The sequence below is a fragment of the Panthera pardus genome, unplaced genomic scaffold (assembly GCF_024362965.1).
Source record: "Panthera pardus isolate Hobbes unplaced genomic scaffold, ASM2436296v1 HiC_scaffold_5, whole genome shotgun sequence".
NCBI classification, from domain to species: Eukaryota; Metazoa; Chordata; class Mammalia; order Carnivora; family Felidae; genus Panthera; species Panthera pardus.
Genome location: NW_026526980.1, coordinates 10,444,340 through 10,467,936, shown reverse-complemented (window position 1 = coordinate 10,467,936; position 23,597 = coordinate 10,444,340). Strand labels below are relative to the sequence as shown.

Here is a 23,597-nt window from a genome sequence, read left to right as displayed (position 1 = left end):
CAGGGCCGGGGTGGAGGGACAGCTGAGCCGAAGCAAGCCTCCCGCCCGCTGTGGGCTTCCGACTTCCGACTTCCTTCCGCACTGGGCTCCAACTTGCATTTTTATCTTCTGGTATGTATGTATTTCCTCTACGGGATCCAAGATACTTTCTTTCCTGTGACAGGCCCAGATACAAACTCTGTTATTATCCCATCTTGCAGAGGAGAAAACTGAGTCTCACAGAAGTGAGCACATGCCCAAGGCCACGCAGTGGCTCAGAAGCAGGGCTGCGGGTTTCTCTTAGTTCCCCGGAGGGGGCTGACCCCGGCAGCCTTCAAGCTGTCACTGGGAGCTGTCTCCAGCAGTGCCAGTGCCGGGAGGAGGGAGGAGAGAAGGGAGGGGAGGAGGAGGAGACTGGGGTCTACCCTGTGAGTCCGGAGCTCCCAGCAATTCTCGCCTGCGCCCAGAAGAGCTCCCAGAAAGGCTTCTCTCCTCCACTCAGGCCTGGAGGTGGCTTCCTCGGGGCTCAGGATGCAAAGGTGGGGGTTGTGGGCCGCGGCCTCACTGACCCTCCTTTCTGCACAGGCTTTTCCACAGACGGACATCAATATCAGCCCAGGTGAGCATAGGGGCCAGGGCCGGAGCAGGCGGAGAGGAGGACACCTCACAGATGCTTGAGGTTGTATCCGTGAGGCCTGGCTGCCTGGGCTGCAGGCCTGCCTGACCCACGGTGTGGCGGGAGCTGAGCTGCCCCCCCCTCCCCCACAGCCCTTCCATCTCCCCTCCCCGGGCCCCAGGGGCATTGCGCTAGGGTCACGCCCCAAAAGTCCTGATTTTAAATCCCAGTTTTGCACCTTAAAAACTGTGTGACCTTGCCCAAGTTTCTCAACCTCTCTGAGCTCAGCTTCCTTTGGACAGTGGGGGTGAGAGTGGCACCCTCTGGGGCTGCTCTGCAAGGGAAGTCGGATAAAGTGGGGGAGTACTTCATGCTTGGTACCTGGCACCGTAGGAAGATCTGGAAAGGCTGTTTCTGTTAGGGATTTGGCACCTGGGCTCCCCACCCCCACCCTGGCTGTGGCAGCTGCCCCCAGGGAGCTTTCGGACCTGCTGCTGCGCCACCACCGTTGAGCAGGCTGAGGGGACCCAGTTGTCCCTCTCGTGACCTCCCTGGAGGTCACTGCTCTGTGGCCCACTTCTGAGGGTTTTCTGTGTCCCTGGGAATTGGGACCTACCGGCCTCTGACGTGTGGCGTCCCAGTCTCCAGCTTGAAAGTCTCAGGGCTTCAAATGAGCTCAGTTTCTCCTCTTGGCAATGCGGAGGCTGGGGGCTCGTTCTGAGGGACCCGTCCGGGTGGGAAGATTCCTGAATCCTGCAGCCTGCTCAGGGCTGAGGATCTTGCCTGTCACCTCTGCCACGAAGGTTATTTCCAAATGTTGTTTAAAATATATGAAAATAATAATAATTATTATTATTAATGGGGTGCCTGGGTGGCTCAGTCTGTTAAGTGTCCGACTTCGGCTCAGGTCATGATCTTGCTTTTTGTGAGTTTGAGCCCCGTGTCAGGCTCTATGCTGACAGCTTGGAGCCTGCTTTGGATTCTCTGTCTCCCTCTGCCCCTCCCCCGCTTGCACTCTGTTTCTCTCTCAATAAATAAATTAATTAATTAATTAAATAGTACCTATAACCAATTAAGATTTACACAGCCCTTACTATATGCCGGGCATTGTTTTAAGCACTTTTTTTTTGTGTATAGATTTATTTAACCTTCACAATAACTTTATGGCAGAGATACTGTTTTGATCCCCATTGAAGTACGACTAATGAACTACTTGTAAGACTCCCATAAGAGCACATTATTGGGCTGTTACAGTGTTGGGACCAACTTAAACAGTGGGGTGATAGGGTTACCAGAGAAAATGCCTGGTGCCCGTGTAAATTTGTATTTCAGGTAAACAGTCATCTTTCAGCATAAACATGTCTCAAATATTACGTGGGACAGGGGCCTGGAATGCTCAATCGGTTGAGTGACTCTTGATCTTGGCTCAAATCATGATCTCACAGTCTGTGAGTTCGAACCCTGCTTCAGGCTCTCTGCTGTCAGCGCAGAGCCCGCTTCGGATCCTCTGTGCAATTCTCTCTCTACCCCTCCCCTGATCGTGCTCTCTCTCTCTCTCAAAAATAAATAAAAACATTTTTTAAAAAAATTACGTGGGACATAGGCTTAAAATTAGTTGTTTATCTGAAATTCAGATTTACCTGGGCCTCCTTCTTAATCTGGCCACCCTGATGGTGGGAGATGAGTTCATTCGGGCAAGTGTCAGGGGCTCCAGTTCTGTCATAAAATCTCTGAGCATCTGTCTCAGTCAGCTCTGGCTGCCATCACAAAGTACGATGGACTGGGTGGCTTCGACAACAGGAATCTGTTTCTCGAAGTTCCGAGGCTGGGAGGTCAAGGTGCTGCCTGGTTCAGTTCCCTGGTGAGGGCCCTCTTCCCGGTTTGCAGATGACCACCCTCTTGTTATGTCTTCCCATGGCAGAGAGAGAAAGAGCATGTGCACACTCTGGTCCCTCTTCCTCTTCTTTTTTATTTTTATTTATTTATTTGTATTAATTTGTTTAATGTTTATTTATTTTTGAGACAGAGACAGAGTGCAAGCGGGGGAGGGGCAGAGAGAGAGGGAGACACAGAATCAGAAGCAGGCTCCAAGCTCCAAGCTGTCAGCACAGAGCCTGATGCGGGGTTCGAACTCACAAGCGGGACGATCATGACCTGAGCTGAAGTCGGATGCTCAACCGACTGAGCCTCCCACGCACCCCTCTCTTCCTTTTCTTATAAGGACACTAGTCCCATCATGGGGGTCCCACTCTCCTGACTTCATTGAACCCTCATTATCCCCCCCAAAGACCCCACTTAACCATTATATTGGGGGGTAAGGCTCCAACATATGAATGGGGGGGAACAGGGGGACACAAACATTCAATGCATAATAATGTCTTTCATCCTTGCTCTTATGGCTTAGTTTCCGCATCCATGCAATGGGCGAGCAGGAGAGAAGATGGACAAAATATTCTTGAAGTCTGCCTTGTATATTCCAGTCTTTCCTTTGTATCCAGTGTGTGTGGAAAGGGCCCGAGGTTGAGTTTGCAAGTGGAAACAACTGGGGAGTCTCCTCTCTCTCTCTCTCTCTCTCTCTCTTACTTACTGCTTATGCTCCTGGCATCTCTGGGCGTCAAGTTTCCTCTAGAAAGTGGGGATAATTAGCGGTGCTTACCAAACAATTGGGGGATCTTCAGTGAGGTCATGACGTGAAGTGCTTAACACACAGTAAGTGCTTAAAAACTGAGTTCTTACCGCTAGTACTTCTGTTACTGCAGTTGTTGATGAGATGATAGAAATGGCCAGAGATGGTTTTCTGCTGTGACAAAAACCTCCATTGGAGAAAGGAACTTCCAGACATCTCTCCCCCAGCTCACCCCCAGCTCAGCTGAGAGGGGCACTGAGATCACTTCAAACCCCGGCAACCTTGGAAAGCTCAGAACTGAAGTTGGCAGGAAGGGCTGGGGAATCCATGGAGCCCAACCCTTCGATATTACAGGTGTGGAAGTCGAGGCCTACAGAGGCCAGTGACCCTGCCACGGTCATCATCCGTCCAAGTGGTAGTTCTCCTTCTCTCCAGGTTCCCAGCCCAGCAGAAAGTCTAGTTGGGGCCTGGGCAGACAGATCTTCTAGAGGAAAGTGACTTCAAGTCAGAAGAGAACGCGTGTGTGCAGGTGTGTGTGTATGAGTGTGCATGTTGATGTGTGACTAGGGAGGGCTCATCTTAGGGTGTCAGGGGGCCCCTGCAGACCATGAAGCTGAGGGCACAATCAAAGCCCTCCTTATTGAGAATGGGCCTAGTTTATCCTCCCCTGGATACTCCCAACTTTTCCTTGCAGAAAAGAGCATTGGTCATATTATTACTGATCCCAGCGCTCCTAACCTTCCATGCACGTGAAGATATATGCACACAGTGCATCGGAGCCACACCTCTAGATTTGCTTGAGATCACTTTAGACACTTCTGGAAGACTTGGGAGGCTTTAGCCAGACTACAGCCTTTCCGTAAAACCTTTTCTCCAAACCTGGCTTTGATCACATTGTTTAAGTGGATTAATGAGTGTAAAGTGCTTAGAAGGGAGCCTGGCACCTAGTAAAAGCTACATAAATATTTGCCATTATGATTCTTCAACCGTTACCAACAAGTTTCATTTCCTGGCTCCTGAGGCCAAGTACTCTTCACAGCAAAGGACATTCCAGCAAAGCGTTTGAAGTCTGAAGCTCACTGGCTGCTTCCGCAGGCCCCCGGGGGTGGGCAAGGGGGAATCTGTCTTCTCTTTCCTCCAGGAAGCTGGCACTGTACTCCCAGCTCCAGGCAGGTTTCGGGGCCCAAGCTGTCTCTGTAGTAGTAATATCTAATGCTTACTCGGATGCCAACCATGAGCCAGGCCATGGCTTCCCTGTGAAGTCGGCATTATCGTCATGTCCATTTTTAGATGAGAAAACAGAGGCACAAAGCACTGAGTGTCCAGCTGGGGCCGTTGGACTCCAGAGTCCACGCTGGAGCATGGAGGTCTGAGCAACTGGACGTCCCTACTTCCTTGAAGACATCTCAGAGCCTGGATCATAGAGTCAGATCCCAGAGTGCCGCATGTACGCTCTGGCCCATTCCCCACCCCTCCTCCACGGTCACGGAGCCCTCTGCATATTTCTGAAGTGCATTTCATTGCCATGTGTGTGTTCCTCTCTCCATACTGAGCGACTTGAGACCTCAAAGCCCAGTAGGCACCCAGGAAACATTGAATTATTTGCTTAATTAACTTTTGGTCTTAGCTCAGGCTGCTGTAACCTATGGTGAAAACACCATACACTGGGAGGCTGAAATAATAGGAATTTATTTCTCTCAGTTTGGGAGCCTGGGAAGTTCAAAATCAAGATCTTGAGCAATTTGGTTCCTGGCGAGTACTCTTTTCCAGATGCTGTCTCCCCCCACAGTGGAGAGAGGGGGGTGAGGGTCGGGGGCTCTGTTCTCTCTCTTCCTATAAGGGCACTTATCATAGGTCCCCCCCCCCCCATGAACTTATCTAACCCTAATCACCTCCCAAGTGTCCCATGTCCAAAGACATTGAGGAGTTAGGGCTTCAGCATATGAACTGTTAAATTTGGTGTTTGATATATTTGTCTTACAAATGAGAAAACCAAGACCAGAAAAAAAAAAAAAAAGAGGTTTCCTGGAGGCACTTAGTGTTTAGGGATGTCTGAGTCCATCCTGATACCACCACCATTTGCTAGCTGTAGGGGCAAGTGACTTCAGCTCTCTGAGCCTCAGTTTGCTCAGCTGTAAAACGGGCATGATACTGATCCCCCTCTTAGCCTGATCTGAGCAGTTATACACTCACCACCCGATGAATGGCTGCTGTTATTAACAATATAAGACATTTCCCAGTGCTCTTTCCTCTCTATCTTGTGGCCACGAGAGTGGCCCAGAGAAGGGAGAGCAAAACCTGGGCATGAGAAGCCCAGGACCACCAGTGCGGATCCAGGACTCACTAGTGAGGAGGACGGTCTGACAGCGGGCTGTGTGAACCAGGGAGGCAGCGGGAAGTGAGGCAGCCCTCCCAGAGGCCACCTTCCCGGTCTCCTGGGACATCTGGGGCCCAGGAGTGGGGGTGGGGCTGGGGGTTGGGACGTGGCCCCCAGAGCCTCCCTCACCGCCCCTCCTGGCTGGCTCCCAAGGCGGATCTGGGCGGGAGGCAGCGTGGTAGTGCACTGTGGGCGGCTGGACTGGTGCCAGGGGAGCAAGCAGCCAGATTGAGTGGGAAGGTGACAATTTCTTCTTTTAAAAAGAGAGAGAGAGAGAGAAAAAATGAGGCCTGAACTCCACTGGTGTGTTCTTTTTTCTTCACAAGCTCAGAGCTCCCAAGGACTTTGACTCCCACCCCAGCTGGGAGACCTTGGTGGCCTTTAGTGCTGCTAATTGAAGGAAAAGACCACTGCAGGCTCCCGGTTTCCAGAGCAACGAGCCCTTTTGTGCATCCCCTCCCCTCCCTTCCCCTCCACCCTCCCTCGGTCACCTCTGGCCTCATCTCTTACCTTCTCACCCTCTCCGATTCCCAGCTTGGCTGAACCATTTGCATTTCTCCAAATGTTCCATATTCTCTCATACCCCCAGGCCTTTGCACCTGCTGTGTCCTCACCGGAAACATGTTCCCTGACTCTTATCTTTGAGGTCTCAGTTGAGACATCATCCCCTCCCAGAAGCTTCCCAGATCTCCAAATCCTAGGTGCCACTTTTAGGTGCTCCTGTGGCAACACCCTGAAATTTCCCCATCTGGGAAGGGGGCTCTGGTGTCCTGTCCTAATCACCCATGAGCTCCTTGAGGAGACAGTTGGAGCGGCCACCAGTTCAACTAGGGAGACAAAGCGAGTAAACAAATAACCAGCCTCCAAAAATAATTTGGGGGTGCTCCCTCAAGTTTTTGCCAGCATGGCCCACATCCACAAATGACATAATAATTTATTTCTGTGCTTATTTTTCTTAAAAAGTTTTTTAACGTTTTACTTATTTTTGAGAGACAGAGACTGAGTGCAAGCAGGGGAGGGGCAGAGAGAGAGGGAGACACAGAATCAGAAGCAGGCTCCAGGCTCTGAGCTGTCAGCCCAGAGCCAGATGCGGGGAGACCACGAACCATGAGACCATGACCTGAGCCAAAGTTGGACGCTTAACTGAGCCACCCAGACGCCCCCATTCTTATTTTTCTTTATGTCAACTTGTAAAACCCAAGCGATCAGAAGCCCCCTCTGTGTAGCTGGCCACAGTATCTCCAGCTAACTGCCTGAGCCCAAGTGGGTGCTCAAATAGAATTTGTTGAATGAAAAAGGAAATGAATGAATGTCCAGACCGTCAAGACTGAGTCAAAAGGAAATGGGCTTAAATCCGACAGGAATCTCTAAATTAGGTCTGGAGCCATACAGCCTGGCTTTAACAACCACCTCTGCCACTCAGCTGCTGTGTGATATTGGGCATGTTACTCAACCTCTCTGTCCTTGGTTCCTTCCTCTGTAAAACGAGAGTGATTGTGGTATCTACCTTGTAGGATGTGTGAAGACTAACTGAGCTGATATGTACAAAGAGCCTGACACCATGCCTGGTTCAGGTGACAGCCCATTGGGGTTGGTCCTGTTTGTTACAGTGCCATCATTACCTGACTCATCAAGCTGTAAACCTATAGAAATCCCTTCATGAGAGAGACACGGATTAGCGAAGGCTACTTTGGGGTTCAGGCTGATAAAAGGCCTCTAAGATCCTTCTAGTCTCAGTTTCTAGAAATCCCAGAGGGAAGGGGGGTGTGGGATACCAGGCAGGGTGGAGTTCATTATCCCATGTCCAAACACGTGGCTTTTTGCCTCCCAGATCCTTCCAATTAAAAGCCTTTGCCTGCCCAGGTGGAAAAGGGAATAATTGAGCAGTGACCTGTCACAGCCCCATTTTCTGGTATGTTTCACCCCAGGCATCCATAACCACCATTTGTTCAGTAGACAAAATCAAAGGAACCAGGAGGGTGAAGGAGGGAGCTTGTTTTCCACAGGGAGACCTGCTTTGGAAATATCCACCAGGCTTTAGGACCCAGGAGAAGCCTTTGGACCTTGGGGAGAGGGGAGTAGGAACCCTGGCCGCCTCCTTTCCCCTTCCAGCCCCTTTCATTTAATTATTAAAGTCTCTCTGCATCTTCAAAGGTAGTGCCACAAAGTTCCTACAAAGAGCTCAGCAACATCCACGGTTTCAAGAGGTGGAACAAAGCAGGACTGACGGTGTGGCTGTCTGGGGCAGGGGAGGGGCGTAGGAAGGGCAGTTCTGGTCAAATGAGAAAGCCCAGTGGCTGTGGTCAGTGATGGGAGACATGGAACCTGTCTGCTTAGCGTAGCTCTTTGGATTAAGACATCTGACTCTTTCCCCCAGATAAATGCGCATGCACACGTACACACTCTTGATTTTGCACTTCATTTCAGGGGACACAATGGATCCCTGAAACCCCATCAACCCCGGCTATGAAACCCTGAGCTAATCATTAATAATCATACTATTACAGAGCAATCCATGGACGCCAAGCATTTGGCGAACTTCTATGAAGTAAGGTGCTAAAAGACAGTGAACCATTCTCAGCCCCGTTGATGTCCCATGATGAGGCATCACGTGGACTTTCAGATCAAAGACTCTGGTGTCAGGAGGTTCGGTTCAAATCCCTACCTGCCACTTGCGAGCAGGATGACCTTGGGCAAGTCACTTAACCTGTCCAAGCCTCAGTTTCCCTGTAGGTGTGTGACACATTACAAATGCTTCATAAATGTTGTCCACTACTTTATTATTCAAGAGCTCAGCCAGCTGTTACAGTGGCTTGAAAGGCAAAGATCCCACGCCCTTGGGGGTCCACAAAAGGGGCCCCAGAGATCAACCAGTTTGACAGCTGAATGTGCCGTTGTCACCTGGCATGTTAGGCACAGAGCTGGCAGCTGGGACCCAGACCTCCAGAGTCCCAGTCCAACAGATGTTAGCCCTGCCCCCCACCGTGGGTGAGCTACCTAACATAGCTCAAGGCAGGTTCTCAGTGCGCCTTCTTCCTCGCAACCAGTCATCTTGAGTTGTGGTTTCCAAAAAAAAAGATATCTCCTAAGAGGCCTTCAAGGGGGTCGAGGCTTGGAGGAACTTTATTGTCTCAAAAGTGGATTTCCATCTGTGCTTTTTCAGAATTAAGGTTGCTTCCTGAACCCCAGTAGTTCGATGGGCTACAGATATAAATAGTCTTGGCTATAGTTTGTCAGTAAACACGTGGAGAAATGTCTGCCCTCACCACAGAGCCCAGAGTTGCACATTGAAACAAGGCACCTTTTTTTTGCTTATAAAATTTGCAAAGATTGCCATTAAAGTGACAACACCCGGCACTGGCGAGGGCACTGTGAGATGGGCACTCTCAGACATTACTGTGGGAGGACAAATTGCTTTCAGGAGGCAATTTAGCAAGTTGTATCAAAGCCTTAAAAATCTCTCCTTGGAAAATCTTCAGAAATGTTGAAAAAAGCTTGATGTACGAGGCTGTTCATCTCAGCATTATGTCTATTTATTTTTAAAAAAAGGGAACCAGTCTAATTATCCACAAATAGGGGAATGATTAAATAAACTCTAGGGGGACCACTCCGTGGAGTATTCAAGAGCTATTTAAAACAATGTTTATGAAAATTTATAATAACAGGAGGGGAATATATTCTAATTTTTGGAACTCTGAATATTGACAGGTATGTATAGTACAATATAATAATAGAATTTTTACAAATCTCTGCGTTCAAGCATGATACGAAGAAAAACACACCAAAGCAGTAACATTTTTCAAGTGTTCTATAATGAGCATATATTACTTTTGTCATTTGGTAAATTTTAGGTACGCATGTATTTTTTGGACCTCAAGCATAGAATGTTACTAATCACAATGGGACATGTTTTACTTTCACTCTTGAAAAGGTGTCATAAGCTGTAGGAACAATGTTTCCACGCTACCAGCCCTCCTTCCAGTCTCTTTCTCTGCCCACAGCCATGCCCGAGCTGCCCCCGGCTTCTCTGTGCCCACTATTCTGGATGGAGTTCAAAGGCCACTGCTACCGATTTTTCCCTCTCAATAAGACTTGGGCCGAGGCTGACTTCTACTGTTCTGAGTTCTCCATTGGCAGGAAGTCTGCGAAACTGGCCTCCATCCACAGGTGAGTGGACATCCGTCCCCCATAGCCCAACCAAGCACCCCCTTTGGAACAGAGAGTGAAAACTGGCATTTCTCACTGGTGTTTCTCTTTGGTAATTCAAGCTAACTTTGATCTAGCCCAATTTCTCATTGAAACTGATCCGGCCTGGGTGGCTCGGTCGGTTAGGCGTCCAACTTCGGCTCAGGTCATGATCTCGTAGTTCATGGGTTCAAGCCCTGCGTTGGGCTCAGTGCTGACGGCTCAGAGCCTGGGGCCTGCCTCAGATTCTGTCTTCCTCTCTCTCTGCCCCTCCCCCACTCCTGCTTTGTCTCTCTCTCTCTCCCTCTCTCTCAAAATTAAATAAACATTAAAAAAAGAAGAAGAAAGAAACAAACCAATCCAGCCCAATTTCTCATTGAAACGGTTGAAGGCGAAGCGTGTAGCATGGGAAGCTAAGAGCGGCTACAGGATCCACCTTCACATGTGCTGATTTTGTGCTGTGCCCCACATGACAACACGGGGCTTGACCCTGCGATACAATGCACATAATATATATACCAAGAATATAATACGAGGAATAATAACTGACGTCTATTTGCTGAGTGTTTGTATACAGCATCATTTTGAAGCTCTCTCAAACCGTATCGGGTAGGTATCTTCCTTTTCACAGACACCGAACCCGATCCTCCAAGAAGGTAACTTGCTCAAAGTTACATAGCTTTAAAGTGGTGGAGCTGGGATTTGAACCTGAATAGTCGAATTACCACCCACCAAGGCCACCTTCAGCATTCCTCTGTGTCTCCTAAGCCCCAGCCACATTGACCGTCTCAAAGTTTTACGGTCTGGTGCAACCGTTTTACTCCTCCAGACCTTTGCACATTCTGTTCCCTCTGCTGGGAATTCCCATCCCCTTCTCCTCCATCTCTTCACTGAAGTCACCCTAACTCCGTGGCACCGTAATTGCACTCATTGCCCACCTTTCCTGGAGCCCATTTTTCATCACCTTTTATTTATTTGTTTGTTATATTTATTTATTTATTTTGAGAAAGAACAAGCACGAGCTGGGGAGGGGCAGAGAGGGAAAGGGAGAATCTCAAGCATGCTCTGACATTGGGCTCGATCTCACGAACCGTGAGATCGTGACCTGAGCCAAAATCAAGAGTGAGACGCTTAACCAACTGAGCCACCCTGGTGCCCCTTCATCACCTCTAACTGACTTGCTTTCACACCCGATGGCCTTGCTGATGTATGGCTTCTTTTCAAGGATCTCAGAGACTTGAAGTCAGAAAGACAGTTGGTTCTTTATGCTTTAGAGTCACTGACTTTTGTTAAGAACAGAGAAGGGGTCCTGTATCTTAGTTTTTGTTTTTAATGTTTGTTTTTGACAGAAAGAGATAGAGAGCGTGAGTGGCGGAGGGGCAGAGAGAGGAAGACAGAGAAGCAGGCTCTGCACTATAAGCCCGACATGGGGCTCGAACTCATGAACCATGAGATCATGACCTGAGCCGAAGTCGGACACTCAACAGACTGAGCCACCCAGGCGCCCCCGTCTTAGTTTTTAAATGAATCCTCCATGTATTCAGCCAACAGATACATAGAGCTCCCACTGTATTCTCAGTGATGCTGAAGAAGATGAGAGGCAGTCATGGTCTATTAGGAGAATGGGAACCACTTCAGACATGCAGAACAGAATTTAGTACGCACGAGTGATGGAATCTAAGATCGTAAAGAGGCAGTAATGAGGCAGTCTAGAGATTCACAACAGCAGGAAGCCAATTCCACCCCTAATGGGAAGGCAAACCAGTCTCATAGAGCTGGAGCCACCAAGGCGAGGCAGCCCCCGCCAGCGACTCCCGAGGCAGGGAGAGAAATACCGGGCTTCTCTCGGCTTCTCTCTGCCCCCTTCCTCTTCTGGCCCTTCCCGCTGCTTACGGGGAAGCTGACAAGAAAACGTGGGAAAGGCAGTCTTCAGGGCAAATCCGCTGTGATACAGGCAGAGCACAGGACCGGCCCGCACACCGGTGGATCAAAGAAGTTGTCAAAACTTTCAAGGCTGTAGAGGAAAATGAGATACTCGGAATAAAGAGTACGTTTTAAAATGATTCCAAGTGAAAATTTCTCTTTAGCCAGCCCACAGGCAGGACAGTTCAGCCACTCATGGTGCTTATAACCTCAACCTTAGCTAGGCATCAGCAAAGATTCTGGGCAAATGTGGGGAGTTTCCAGGCAATTCTTGACCCAATTCTGGTCCTTTGCTGCCTCAACCTACCTTCTTCCTGTCTTCTCAACTCCGAATGCCCCCTCCTTTTCCTTCTTGTACTACTAACATTCTCTCCCTTTCCTCTCTTTTACAGGTAGTTTTCCATTTTGGTATTAATACTTTTTTTTTTAAGTTTATTTACTTATTTTGAGAGAGAGAGAGAGAGAGCAAGTGGGTAAGGGGCAGAGAGAGGGAGAGAGGGAATCCCAAACTCTGTCAGTGCAGAGCCCAACGCGGGGCTCAAACTCATGAACCATGAGATCATGACCTGAGCAGAGATCATGAGTCAGAGACTTAACCGACTGAGCCCCCCCGGGCATCCCGGTCCATGATACTTTTATGAAAACATTTTGGAAAGTTGGATCTGATCAACTCCTTAACCTGTTTTATGTGAAGTTCAGTTCACAGAAAGCTAGACGCTATTATAAAATCCCTAATTACATCTTGTCTTTGAGACACAATCCAATTCTATATTTCTGGTGTTTTCTTCATGCTTTTTTTTTTCTTTCATAATTAAACACACAATCAGCTTATGTCTGTCTGTGGAGCATCTGATTGAAATTTAAGATCCTCATACTTTCTGCTTACCTAATCATTTCCGCCTTTGTTTCAAGAGGCTGTTGAGGTGAATTAAGTTCAACTGCTCTATGCTCCTTATTACTTGCAGTAGCACCTTGGGCTTCTCTATGTTCCAGTTATTTTGACCAGTTATGGGGAAAATGCAATGAAATATGGAAATTTTTTCCCAAGCAGGTGCTGTTGAACAAAGATGACAAAGTGCTAAAATGGCTAGGCGGCCACTCTACCCGATGACTGCTCAACGTGTATGCTCAGCAGTCAATGTAGGAGACCCCAAATTGTGCGTGAGAGAGGCGTGTGGGGATGCCAGTGCTTACGCAGCGGGGCAGGACCAAGCTCAAGGACCCACTAGGGTGAAGAACACCCTGTCCCCAGAAAGTGGATTCCCTCACACGGCGGAACACATACTCTTGGAACATCAATGTTGAAGAGAGCCCTGCTGATGTCAAGTAGAAGTAAGGTTTGGTGTTGTTTATGTGGTCCTTGTGGCTCATTTGAGGACACCAGACCTTAAGAAATAGAGAAATAAACCAACGAGCCTGCCTCTGGGAAGTCAGAAATGTGTGCTCTAAGTGGTCCGGAGTGGATAGGGGGTATTCAGGGAAGGTTTCCTGGAAGGACCATCTTGGATCAGGATATTCAAGGATGAGGAAGCCTAAAGAATGGAAACAGCAGATGTTCCAAAGGAAGAAGCAAGGACACTAGACTCAGACAGTCCTGGACTAGTCCCAGCTCTGCCACTTCCTCCCTACACCAAGGAGACCAAGCATCTGACCAAGGAGACCAAGCATCTGAAGTTCTTACAAAGTTAGCTCATCACTGAGTGCTCAAGAGAGGGAGCCATTAATAGTTTCGTTCATTATAATTCTAGGCATCTCAAGGGGGCCAGTTCTTACTTAGGGTTCCCATGTCAGATCGTCTTTCTGAGGGCCAGCAAGCCCTGCCCCACTCACCCTTTTTCCCTTCCATTTCCTCCAATGGTATCTCGGTTCTTAGTCCATTCAGGCTGCTGTTACAAAAACACGACAGACAGGGTGGCTTACAAACAACAGAAATGTATTTCTCCCAGTTTGGTGGTGAGAAGTCCAAGCTAGGGTGCCAGCTTGGTCAGGTTCATAGTGGGAGAGCCTGCTCCCTGGTCCACGATGGCCATCTTCGAGCTGCATCCTCACCGGGGAAGGGGTGAGAGCTCTCTGGCATCTTTTCAGGGCACTAATCCCATTCATGAGAGCTCCACCCCCATGACCTAATCACCTCCCAGAGTCCCCACCCTCTAATACCATCACACTGGTATTAACATAGGAATTTGGGTTCATATATTCCCAACATATGAATATGGGGTTTCAACAAATGAATTTGGGGGAGACCCAAAGATTGAGTTCCCAACTGTATCTGCAACTCCCTGAATGTGATTGCCTGCAGCACGGTATTGAGAAAGATTCTGAGTGCTTCTGGAACGGATTGGCAATGTCTTCCACAAACACAGAATGAAGCAGAATAAACATGGGTGTTCTGATTTGCTACCAGGGCCTCAGGACAAAGGGAATTTAATAGGGGGCATTTTAGACAAGATGGCAGCCCGTGGAGAGTGGCCATCCAGTGAAGCTTGATGACAGCAGATATGCTTTGTTGCAGCATAAAGGGCACCTCACCAGAGTCCCGTTTTAAAGTGAGTTATTTGCTAGTTATTCGGTCTGAGGCTGCTAAGTATGACTTGATAAAGATTTCTTGAACATACTGAAGTCTACCTTAATGCCACGTGGAAGCCGAAAATGGGACCCCTGGTCTGGTGAGATCTGCCCCTCTGGGTCTGTGAGCTCCTTGAGCCGAGCTATTGTGTGTCCATTGCCCTCACCTCCCTTACCTGCCCTTCTGGCCTCTGCCGATGGCGTTCTCCAGGCTCTCTGGTAGCAGGGCGCTGGGTGAGCTGTTCCCTTCCCCAGGCTCTTCAGTGCAGCAGCTTCAAACATCAGGTCCACCCTCAACTATAACCCAAGAAGGAAAGGCCACGATAGACCCTGCAGCCTTTTCCACACACCTGTCTCCATTTATCAGGGAGGGCAGTATTTTCCAGACGCCACTTACGGAAGTCTGCTTACATCCAGTTGGCCCACCTGGGGTTGATGGCCAGTGGTGGCTGAAGAGGAGGCCAGAAAGTGAAACCTAGCTTTCCTAACTTCTTTTTGGGTGGTGTTTTTATTTTAGAGAGAGAGAGAGAGAGAGAGAGAGAGAGAGAAAGCATGTGGGCATGCTCAAGCAGGGCAGAGGGGCAGAGGATGGGGGGGAGAGAGAGAGAGAGAGAGAGAGAGAGAGAGAGAGAGAGAATATCTCTAGCAGGCTCCCTGCTCAGCGCAGAGCCTGACTTGGGGCTCAATCCCACGAACCTAGGATCATGACCTGAGCCGAAATCAAGAGTCAGATGCTCAACTGACCAAGCCACCCAGGTGCCCTTCCTCTCCTAACTTCTTATGTAGGCAACAGGCAAAGAGACCAGAGATGGCTGTGGAGTAAGCAACCAGGGGTGTCCATCCCAGTGTCCCATTGATATGACAATGCAAAAAGAAGGCAATGCGGTGACTTCACATATGCAAAACATGCAGCACAGTACCTGTCAGGAAGTCAGCACTCAGGAAACATTTTAATGATCCAAGGAAAATCTCTATGTGTCTATCTCTCTATCCATCCATCCATCTCTATTTCTTTGTCGCTCTGGGCAGCAGACTGCTTTCAGTGTCCTCCACCGATGCCTTTTGTTAGGTGAAGTATTTTCTGAGTTCTTTGAAATAGGAGGTGAGGGTCCCCCAAGAAGACACCAATGCCTTCTGCTATGGTTTGAATATTTGTGTCCTACCCCCCAAATTCATAGGTTGAAATCCTAATGCCCAACGTGACCATATTCGGAGGTTGGACATTTGGAGGTGATTAGGTCATGAGGTGAAGCCCTCATGAATGAGATTAGCACCCTTTTTCTTTTAATGTTTCTTTACTTATTTTGAGGGCAAGAGAAAGAGAGAGAGAGAGAGAGAGAGAGTCTCAAGCAGGCTCAGCATGGAGCCTGACACAGGGCTCAATCCCATGACTCTGGGATCATGACCTGAGCCGAAATCAGGAGCCAGATGCTTAACCGACTGAGGCACCCAGGCGCCCTGGAATTAGTGCCCCTATACAAGACGCCCCACATTGCTGTCTTGCCCCTTCCTCCTCCGTGTGAGGACACAGTGAGAAGTCTGTGACCCAGAAGGCCCTCACCTGACCATGCTGGCCTCCTGAACTTGGACTTCTAACCTCTAGAACTGTGAAAAATAGATATCTGTTGTTTGAAAGCCATCCAGTCTATGATATTTTGTTACTGCAGCCTGAAAAGGCTGACACTTTCTAAGCGGGGGTGGCCTGTTAACCAAAGGGCTTTGGTGTTGCTGAGTGGGCTATGCAAGTTCAAGCCCAGAGCCGAATTTTCCAGGGAGGCAAAAGATTTTGGAGGCAGTATGTGAACAAAAACCTGGTAGGATATGTAAGGACTGGCAGCATAGGAGGGCTTCTGAGAGAAAACGAAAGTGTCTAGTGGAGATTTCCATCAAGTTATTTGATGTGCAGAGCGCATGAGAAACCCCTTTCTCTGTCTCTTCATGATATTGTCAATACAATCCACCTCATTTGCTGGTGTGTTTGAGACAGATGTAAATTTTTAGGATGAATAGTGGGGCTGAGATCTGCTTTGAACTGGCATGGATCTGATCCGGAGGTGGCCATGAAAAGACAGTCACATATGGGTGGTGTAATTAAAGAAAGAAAAAGAGGGACGCCTGGGTGGCTCAGTCGGTTAAGCACCCGACTTTGGCCCAGGCCATGATCTCACAGTTTGTGGGTTCGAGCCCCATGTCTGGCTCTGTGCTGACAGCTCAGAGCCTGGAACCTGCTTCAAATCCTGTGCCTCCCTCTCTCTCTGCCCCTCACTCACTTGTGCTCTGTCTCTCTCTATCTCTCAAAAATAAATAAGTGTTAAAAAAAAATTAAAAAATAAATAAATAAAAGAAAAAAGAAAAAGAAGGAGGGGCGCCTGGGTGGCTCAGTCAGTTAAGTGGCCGACTCTTGATTTCGGCCCAAGTCATGATCTCATGGTTCATGGGTTTGAGCCCTGCATGGGGCTCTGCGCTCACAGTGTGGAGCCTGATTCAGAGTCTCTGTCTCCCCTCCCCTCTCTCTGCCCCTCCCCCACTAGAGTGAGCTCTCTCTCTCTCTCTCAAAAATAAATAAATGTTAAAAAAAAGAAAACGAAGGAAAAGACAGGATTGCATCATACCCTCGATTTACTTTGAACCAGGGAGATTAACAAGGATTGCTTTCACTTTTTGACTCTGTCCTAAGAACAGAGACAACGAGTAACACTACTGAGTTTCTTACGTTTGCAGCTGGGAAGAGAATGTCTTTGTGTATGACCTTGTGAACAGCTGTGTGCCTGGGATCCCAGCTGACATCTGGACGGGGCTTCACGATCACAGACAGGTAAGGAAGCAGGGGCCATCAGGCCCTCTTGGCAGCTGCAGCAAGGATGCCATTTTGACTTAGCCGACCTTTCACCTGGGGCCCATACGGCAGGTCACTGCGGCGTGCCCAGCACGTGGAGAAAAACCAGACACCGGGATGCCCCAGGTAGAAGATAGTGTTGTGAAAGAGTATGTGACGGGGACATAGTAGGATCAGGGAAGGCCTTTCTTTGGGTGAGTTCCCAAAACAGTGGACACAAAAATGTGACTAGATGTGTAAAATATTTCTGAGGGAGAAAGATCTGTGAGGGAAAAAAGAGGAGGGGACATAAGTGTGATGATAGCACAGTTCTGAGAAAGACTTGGCTAGGCCAGTGGGGAGTCCTCAGGCAAAGGATGGCCACTAGAGGAACCCCGCCTGGGGCAGGAATGGGCCGGCACCAGCACCCCTGAGTACCTGCTGAGTCACTGACTGGGCACAGCCTGGAGGAAACCTGGTCTGGCTGTGAACGCAGCGGTGAATCCGAAGGGGCAGGGGAGCTGAGGCTGTGGGTCAGCCGTGCTCCCTGTAGCTGGTCCTCCTGAGGGAGTTCCAAGCAGTGCCCTTCCATGGTTGCCACAGCCTCCCTAAGTTAAAGACATTTAAGCTAGTATCTAATGGATAAATAGGAGTCAGCCAGAGGAAGCGCATTCCAGGTAGAGGGAATAGCATGAGCAAAGGTCCTGAGGCGTGAGAGATCATGACCTATTCGAGGACCTGAAAGACAAGTGGGTCTGGGATGCAAAATGGGGCAGGGGTCGATGGAATAATGGTGAAGAGCAAGGCCAGATCTCATACCTGGCGACATCGCAGCAGAGTCCCCCTGGGAATTCTGTCCCCAGACTCTCCCTGGGTGAGCTGAATACTGTCTCTGTTTTGCATGTATGCTACCAGCCCTGCCCCCAGAGTACTGCGGGGAATAGGGCTCCAGTTCCAGCCCCCGTCCTGCCTCTTACTGGCTGGTAGGTGACTTTGGCCAATTTTTTTTTTGTTGACCTCTCTGAGCTTCAGTTTCCTCAGCTATAAAATGGGGGTAATGATAACAGTGCCTTGTTATGAAAAGTCAATGAGCTTAGCCTGGCACTTGGGACACTCTAAGAGCTCACTAGGGCTGGTAGAAGTCACTGTCAAATAGCAGAAGCAACAGTAGTAGCCAGACTCAACAGAGATGGATATATATTTTTTTAAATCAATAGAATTCATCTTGCAAGAACCTACATAGAAGTTGTAATTGAAAAAAAAAAAAAAAAAAAACCCACAAGGGGCACCTGGGTGGCCCAATCAGTTAAGTGTCCTACTTCGGCTCAGGCTGTGATCTCATGGTTCATGAGTTCAAGCCCCTCATCGGGCTCACTGCCATCAGCACAGAGGCTTCTTGGATCCTCTGTCCCCCTCTCTCTCTGGACTTCCCCGGCTCATGCTCTCTCTCTCAAAAATAAATAGACATTAAAAAAAAAGAACCGCAAAATTTCTATTCATAATAGTGACTTTCAAATGGGATTATAGGAACACCTGGGTGGTTCAGTCAATTAAACATCCCACTTGGGCTCAGGTCATGATCTCACGGTTCATGAGTTCGAGCCCCACATCAGGCTTGCTGCTGTCAGCGCAGAGGCTGCTTGGGCTCCTCTCTCTCCCTCTCTCTCTCTGCCCCTCCCCCACTCACTCTCTCTCATAAATAAATAAATAAATGAATGAATGAATAAATAAAGAAAGAAAGAAAGAATTTTTTTAAATGGGATTATAGGGGCGCCTGGCTGGCTCAGTCAGAAGAGCCTGTGACTCTTGATCTCAAGGTCATGAGTGTGAGTCCCACGTTGGGTATAGAAATTACTTAAATAAACTTAGAGAAAAAAAGGATTGTGAATACACTTAGGGTTTAAGGAACTTGTATTACAATAATTAAGTGTAGTAATAACAAACAATACAGTAAAAGATCTTGTTTTTTAAAATCTTCCTTGCAGGACACTAGCTAAGTCCTTTGTGCCCTTTACTTCATCACTGCTCACAACAGGTTTCTGAGGGAGAGACTAGCTCCATTGTAAAGGTGTGGAAACTGAGGCTGGGGAGGTTAAGTAACCTGTCCAGATGGCAGTGAGGAGGTGGGTAGCATCTAGCTCTAGCCTCTCTCTCAGAAGCAGCATGCTGTTTCCATTATCTGATGCCACCTCCGTAATCATCAGTCTTTCGGGGGAGACTTTTCTAAGGACTTGAATAAATGCAGAAATGGCTCGTGTTCCAGAACATGGCAAGGATATAGTTCTTTCCACAGTTAATTTGCACATTTATTTTAACACCAATCAAATTCCCAACAGGAGTTTTCTTGTAATTGGACAGAGAAGTCTCACATCAGGCAAGAAAAATACACAGTACAGGGACAAAAGGAAAGAAATGAAGGGTGACTCCAGTCGGCTGGTAAATTGAATTAAAAAAAAAAAAAGTGTAGTAGTTAAATCTTGGGCACGGAGTCTCACAGACCTGGGTTTGAATGCCAGCACCAATGCTTTATTAGCTATGTGAATTTGGCTAGGCCAATCTGAGTCTGAGTTTTCTCATCTGTGCAATAGACATGATGATGCCTGCTTGGACGACGGGGGGCAGAAAATAAGTAGAGCACCTGATGGCAACTAATGAGCCTTCCATAAACAGCAGCTAGCAGTGATGGTATAATAGCAGTATCTCACATCAAACTGAGGCCTTTTTAAGAATATTTTAGTATTTATTTTTGAGAGAGAGAGAGAATGTGAGACACAGACTCCGAAGCAGGCTCCAGGCTCTGAGCTATCAGCGCAGAGCCCCCGCGTGGGGCTCAAACCCATCAACCAGGAGATCATGACCTGAGCCGAAGTCGGAGGCTTAACTGACCGAGCTACCCAGGCGCCCCTATATATTTATTTTGAGAGAGAGAGAGAGAGAGAGAGACTGGGCGAGATGGAGAGAGAGAGAGAGAGAGAGAGAGAGAGAGAGACGGAGAGAGAGAATCCCAAACAGGCTCCATACTGTCAGCACAGAGCCCAACTCAGAGCTCAAACTCAGGAACCTTGAGATCATAACCTGAGCCGAAGTGGGAAGCTCAGTTGAGTGAGCCCCCCAGGTGCCCCAGGACTTTTTAAAAAGTTTGTTTGTTTGTTTGTTTGTTTGTTAAGGTTTTTTTTGAGAGAGAGAGCTCACGAGCGTGCAGGCTCATGCGCGCGCCCACGAGTAGGGGCGGGGCAGAGAGAGAGAGAGGGAGAGAGAGAATCCCAAACAGGCTCCATACTCTCAGCACAGAGCCCAACTCAGAGCTCAAACTCAGGAACCTTGAGATCATAACCTGAGCCGAAGTGGGAAGCTCAGTTGAGTGAGCCCCCCAGGTGCCCCAGGACTTTTTAAAAAGTTTGTTTGTTTGTTTGTTTGTTTGTTTGTTTGTTTGTTAAGGGTTTTTTTGAGAGAGAGAGCTCACGAGCGTGCAGGCTCATGCGCGTGCCCACGAGTGGGGGCGGGGCAGAGAGAGAGAGGGAGAGAGAGAATCCCGAGAAGGCAGGGCTCGATCCCACAAGCTGTGAGATCATGACCTGAGCCCAAATCAGGAGTCCAAGGGTTAACGGACTGAGCCCCTAGGTGCCCCCAAAGTGAGGACTTCTGCACTGTTCCATATGGAGGCGTTAGAATGTCAGCCCTGAGCTGGGGCTGGCTCTGATGCCAGATCTTTCTCTTACGGACTGGCTTCCTCCACTCTGGATGGGATTGCCCAGGAAGGGCAGTTTGAATGGACCGACGGCTCCTCCTATGACTACAGCTACTGGGACGGAAGCCAGCCGGACGACGGCGTCCACAAGGACCCAGAAGAGGACTGCGTGCAGATATGGTACCGGCCGACCAGCGGTGAGTGCCCGCGAAATCAGGGCTTTTGCAGGGGTGCTGGGGAGGAGCCGGGGATGGCAGAGAGACTGCCTGCCCCCCGCCTTTTCCTGGGCGTTAGGGGGCTGGTGGGGGCGGAGTGGGCGGGGTTGGGGGGCCGGGCCCTTCTCCGCCGTGGATACAGTTTAAACAGTAGGTAGCGGGGCATTGTTGACCTGCAGACCGTGCTTGGATTAAAAAGATATTAGAGGCAGAAGCATGGGGCACATTGGGGGGGCGGGGTCGCAAAGACCGTAGTCAAAAGATGGTGCTTCTGTGTCAGCTCCCCAGTGCGCTGGAGTGCCAGCCCCGACCCCAGGCTCGTGCTCCTCACTATCAGAGCAGAGGTATGCCTGGAGAAGCACCGAGGTGGAAGTAGTGAAAAGGATATACACCTGGGTCCAAGCCCTTGCCTTGCTGCTTTCTAGCTCTGTAACCTTGCAGGGAATCACTTATTCACTCTGAGATTCCGCTTCCTCTTCTGTAAAATGGATTTAGTAACCGTTCTACCCATAGGGCAGACGTGAGGATTATAGGAGGCACAGCTGATCCAGCTGTTCTTGGAACCCCAGCTCCACCCCTTATTAATCGCGTGGTCCAAAGTGAATGCCTTAACCTCCTGGCTCAGAGTCTGCATCTGCAAAATGGGCTAATGATACTTAACGCACAAGGTTGCTGTGAAGAGGAAAGAAGCTAATGTACATAATGTGGCCACAACGATTTGCATGTGGTATTAGCAATCACCGCCATCAGCATGAGCAACATCATCACTCCTCAACCCGATCTGGAGAAGTGAAAATGATTCATATTCTCATTTTGCAGATGAAGAAATGGAAGCTCAGAGATGTTAAACAATTTGTTCTTGGTCACACAGCAAGTAGTGAAATGGGTTTCAAACCTGGACCTACCAAAGTCCAGATTCAAGCACCCAACTCCTGCTCCTTCTGCGCCCCTTTTTCTTTTCCTGATTCGAATAGGGAGGTAGGGAACAGGGACTTGCTATCCTGGGAGCCAGTCTGGAGCCTGGGAGTCAGAGCTGGGCCAAGCCCCTGGGTAAAGGGTGTCCTGCCCCTCCACAGCAGCAAGTCAGGACCAGCCTTGGAGAGAGAAGAGCCGGACAGCAGCCTCATCAAGCACCAGCCAGAAAGGGGTGCCAGTGCAGGCATGAGGCCACAGGAGAGGGCTTTTACTCCAGTGGGGCGGTGAGGTTACTTTTACTGTGGTAGGTGGACCCTCACCCGGATTCTGTGCTTCTTCTCACTGCAGCTCTGAGGTCATGGAATGATAACACATGCAGCCGCAAGTTCCCCTTTGTCTGCAAGATCGCGTCTCTGACCATTCACTGAGCCGGTCTTGCCCCGTCAAAAGTGAGCCCAACTCCAGCACATCATGTAGGTATATCTAGTGTAAATCTGACACTCAATAAATATAAGCCACAGAAGAGATAAAGCTCCTGGGCAGAGATTTTTGTTTTTAATTTTTTAATGTGTATTTTTATTTATTTTGAGAGGGAAGAGGAGAGGCAGAGAGAGAGAGAGAGAGAGAGGGAGAGAGAGAGAGAGAGAGAGAGAGAGAGAGAGAGAGAATCCCAAGCAGACTCTACGTTGTCAGCACGGAGTCCAACATGGGGCTCAATCTCACGAACCATGAGATCATGACCTGAGCCTAAATCAAGAGTCAGATGCTTAACCGACAGAGCCACCCAGGTGCCGCCCCAGGCAGAGGTTTTAAACAAGCAAGTCTTAATGATACAGAGTGGTGACTTGGTCACACTGAAACTGGCTTAATTAAGAAACAAGGGTGGTGGATATAGGTAAGCAACACAAATCCAAGGTTGTTTGAGATTCAGAGTTGAATTTCACGGGCCTGGCTCAGTCACACGCCTATTCCACTTTAGCAAATTCTGGTTGTTTAGATGCCCATCTCTGGGGCAGAGAGTGGTGGGAATTAATATCATCTGAACCATGTGGGCCCAAAGAGGAGAGTCGTTCCCCCCAAAACCCAAAAATATCAACAAATTTATACATTGCTGGTGGCAATATAAAATGGTGAAGCCATTCTGGAAAAGAGTATGGTGCTTCCCCAAAAAGTTAAATATAGAATTACCAAAGGACCCAGTGATTCCAATTCTGGGTATATACCCAGTAGTACTGAACACAGGTATTCAAACATGAGGGGTCATAGCAGCATTATTCATAATGGCCCCTCAAGTGGAAACGTCTTTGGGGGCACCACCCAGATGACCTCATTCCATGTGTCAGGGTCCCAGTCGGGGCCCTGACCATAGTGTAACACTGCTTTCCTTGGGAGCTTAACTGCCTTTGAAGTTCGGTCACCCTGAATCTCGGGCTTGGTCTGCCCTCCTGCCAACTTCCTTGTCTGCAACCCAAGAGGCTCTCTGGTTTTCACTCCTAGAGTAAGGGCCTGTTACTTGTCCTTGGCTGTTTGGTATCCTGCAAAGCCTTGTAGCAATAGCCATCCAACCTAGTTATGCTTAGGGCTACTGTTTTCTTTGTTCATCAACTACCTGATACATGGCTTCTGCTAGGACATTCCCTCCCCCTGGTACACCCTCCCAGCTCAGTCTATGGAGGTTTGGACCACCTTGTGC

The 23,597-nt window shown here is 48.9% G+C and overlaps 1 protein-coding gene across 2 annotated transcripts; it reads left to right on the top strand.

Moving 5' to 3' along the window:
* CLEC19A (C-type lectin domain containing 19A) lies at positions 1 to 22,435 on the top strand. Of its 2 annotated transcripts, none has more exons than XM_019468716.2 (5): positions 1 to 111; positions 9,600 to 9,765; positions 16,993 to 17,086; positions 20,842 to 20,971; positions 22,253 to 22,435. In XM_019468716.2, exons 2-5 carry the CDS (start codon positions 9,602 to 9,604, stop codon positions 22,330 to 22,332), a joined length of 468 nt encoding a protein of 155 aa, XP_019324261.1. In that variant the 5' UTR covers positions 1 to 111; positions 9,600 to 9,601; the 3' UTR covers positions 22,333 to 22,435. The 2 variants fall into 2 exon arrangements, with proteins under 2 accessions (XP_019324261.1, XP_019324260.1); XM_019468715.2 differs by lacking the exon at positions 1 to 111 and adding an exon at positions 385 to 598.
* The last annotated feature ends 1,162 nt before the right edge of the window (positions 22,436 to 23,597 follow it).

What these genes read in the sequence shown, in the direction of transcription:
- CLEC19A (XM_019468715.2), top strand. Translation starts at nt 511, where the DNA reads ATGCAAAGGTGGGGGTTGTGGGCCGCGGCCTCACTGACCCTCCTTTCT. An exon ending in AAACTGGCCTCCATCCACAG is followed by an intron (nt 9,766 to 16,992) that starts GTGAGTGGACAT and finishes TTACGTTTGCAG; the next exon opens with CTGGGAAGAGAATGTCTTTG. An exon ending in GGCTTCACGATCACAGACAG is followed by an intron (nt 17,087 to 20,841) that starts GTAAGGAAGCAG and finishes GGGATTGCCCAG; the next exon opens with GAAGGGCAGTTTGAATGGAC.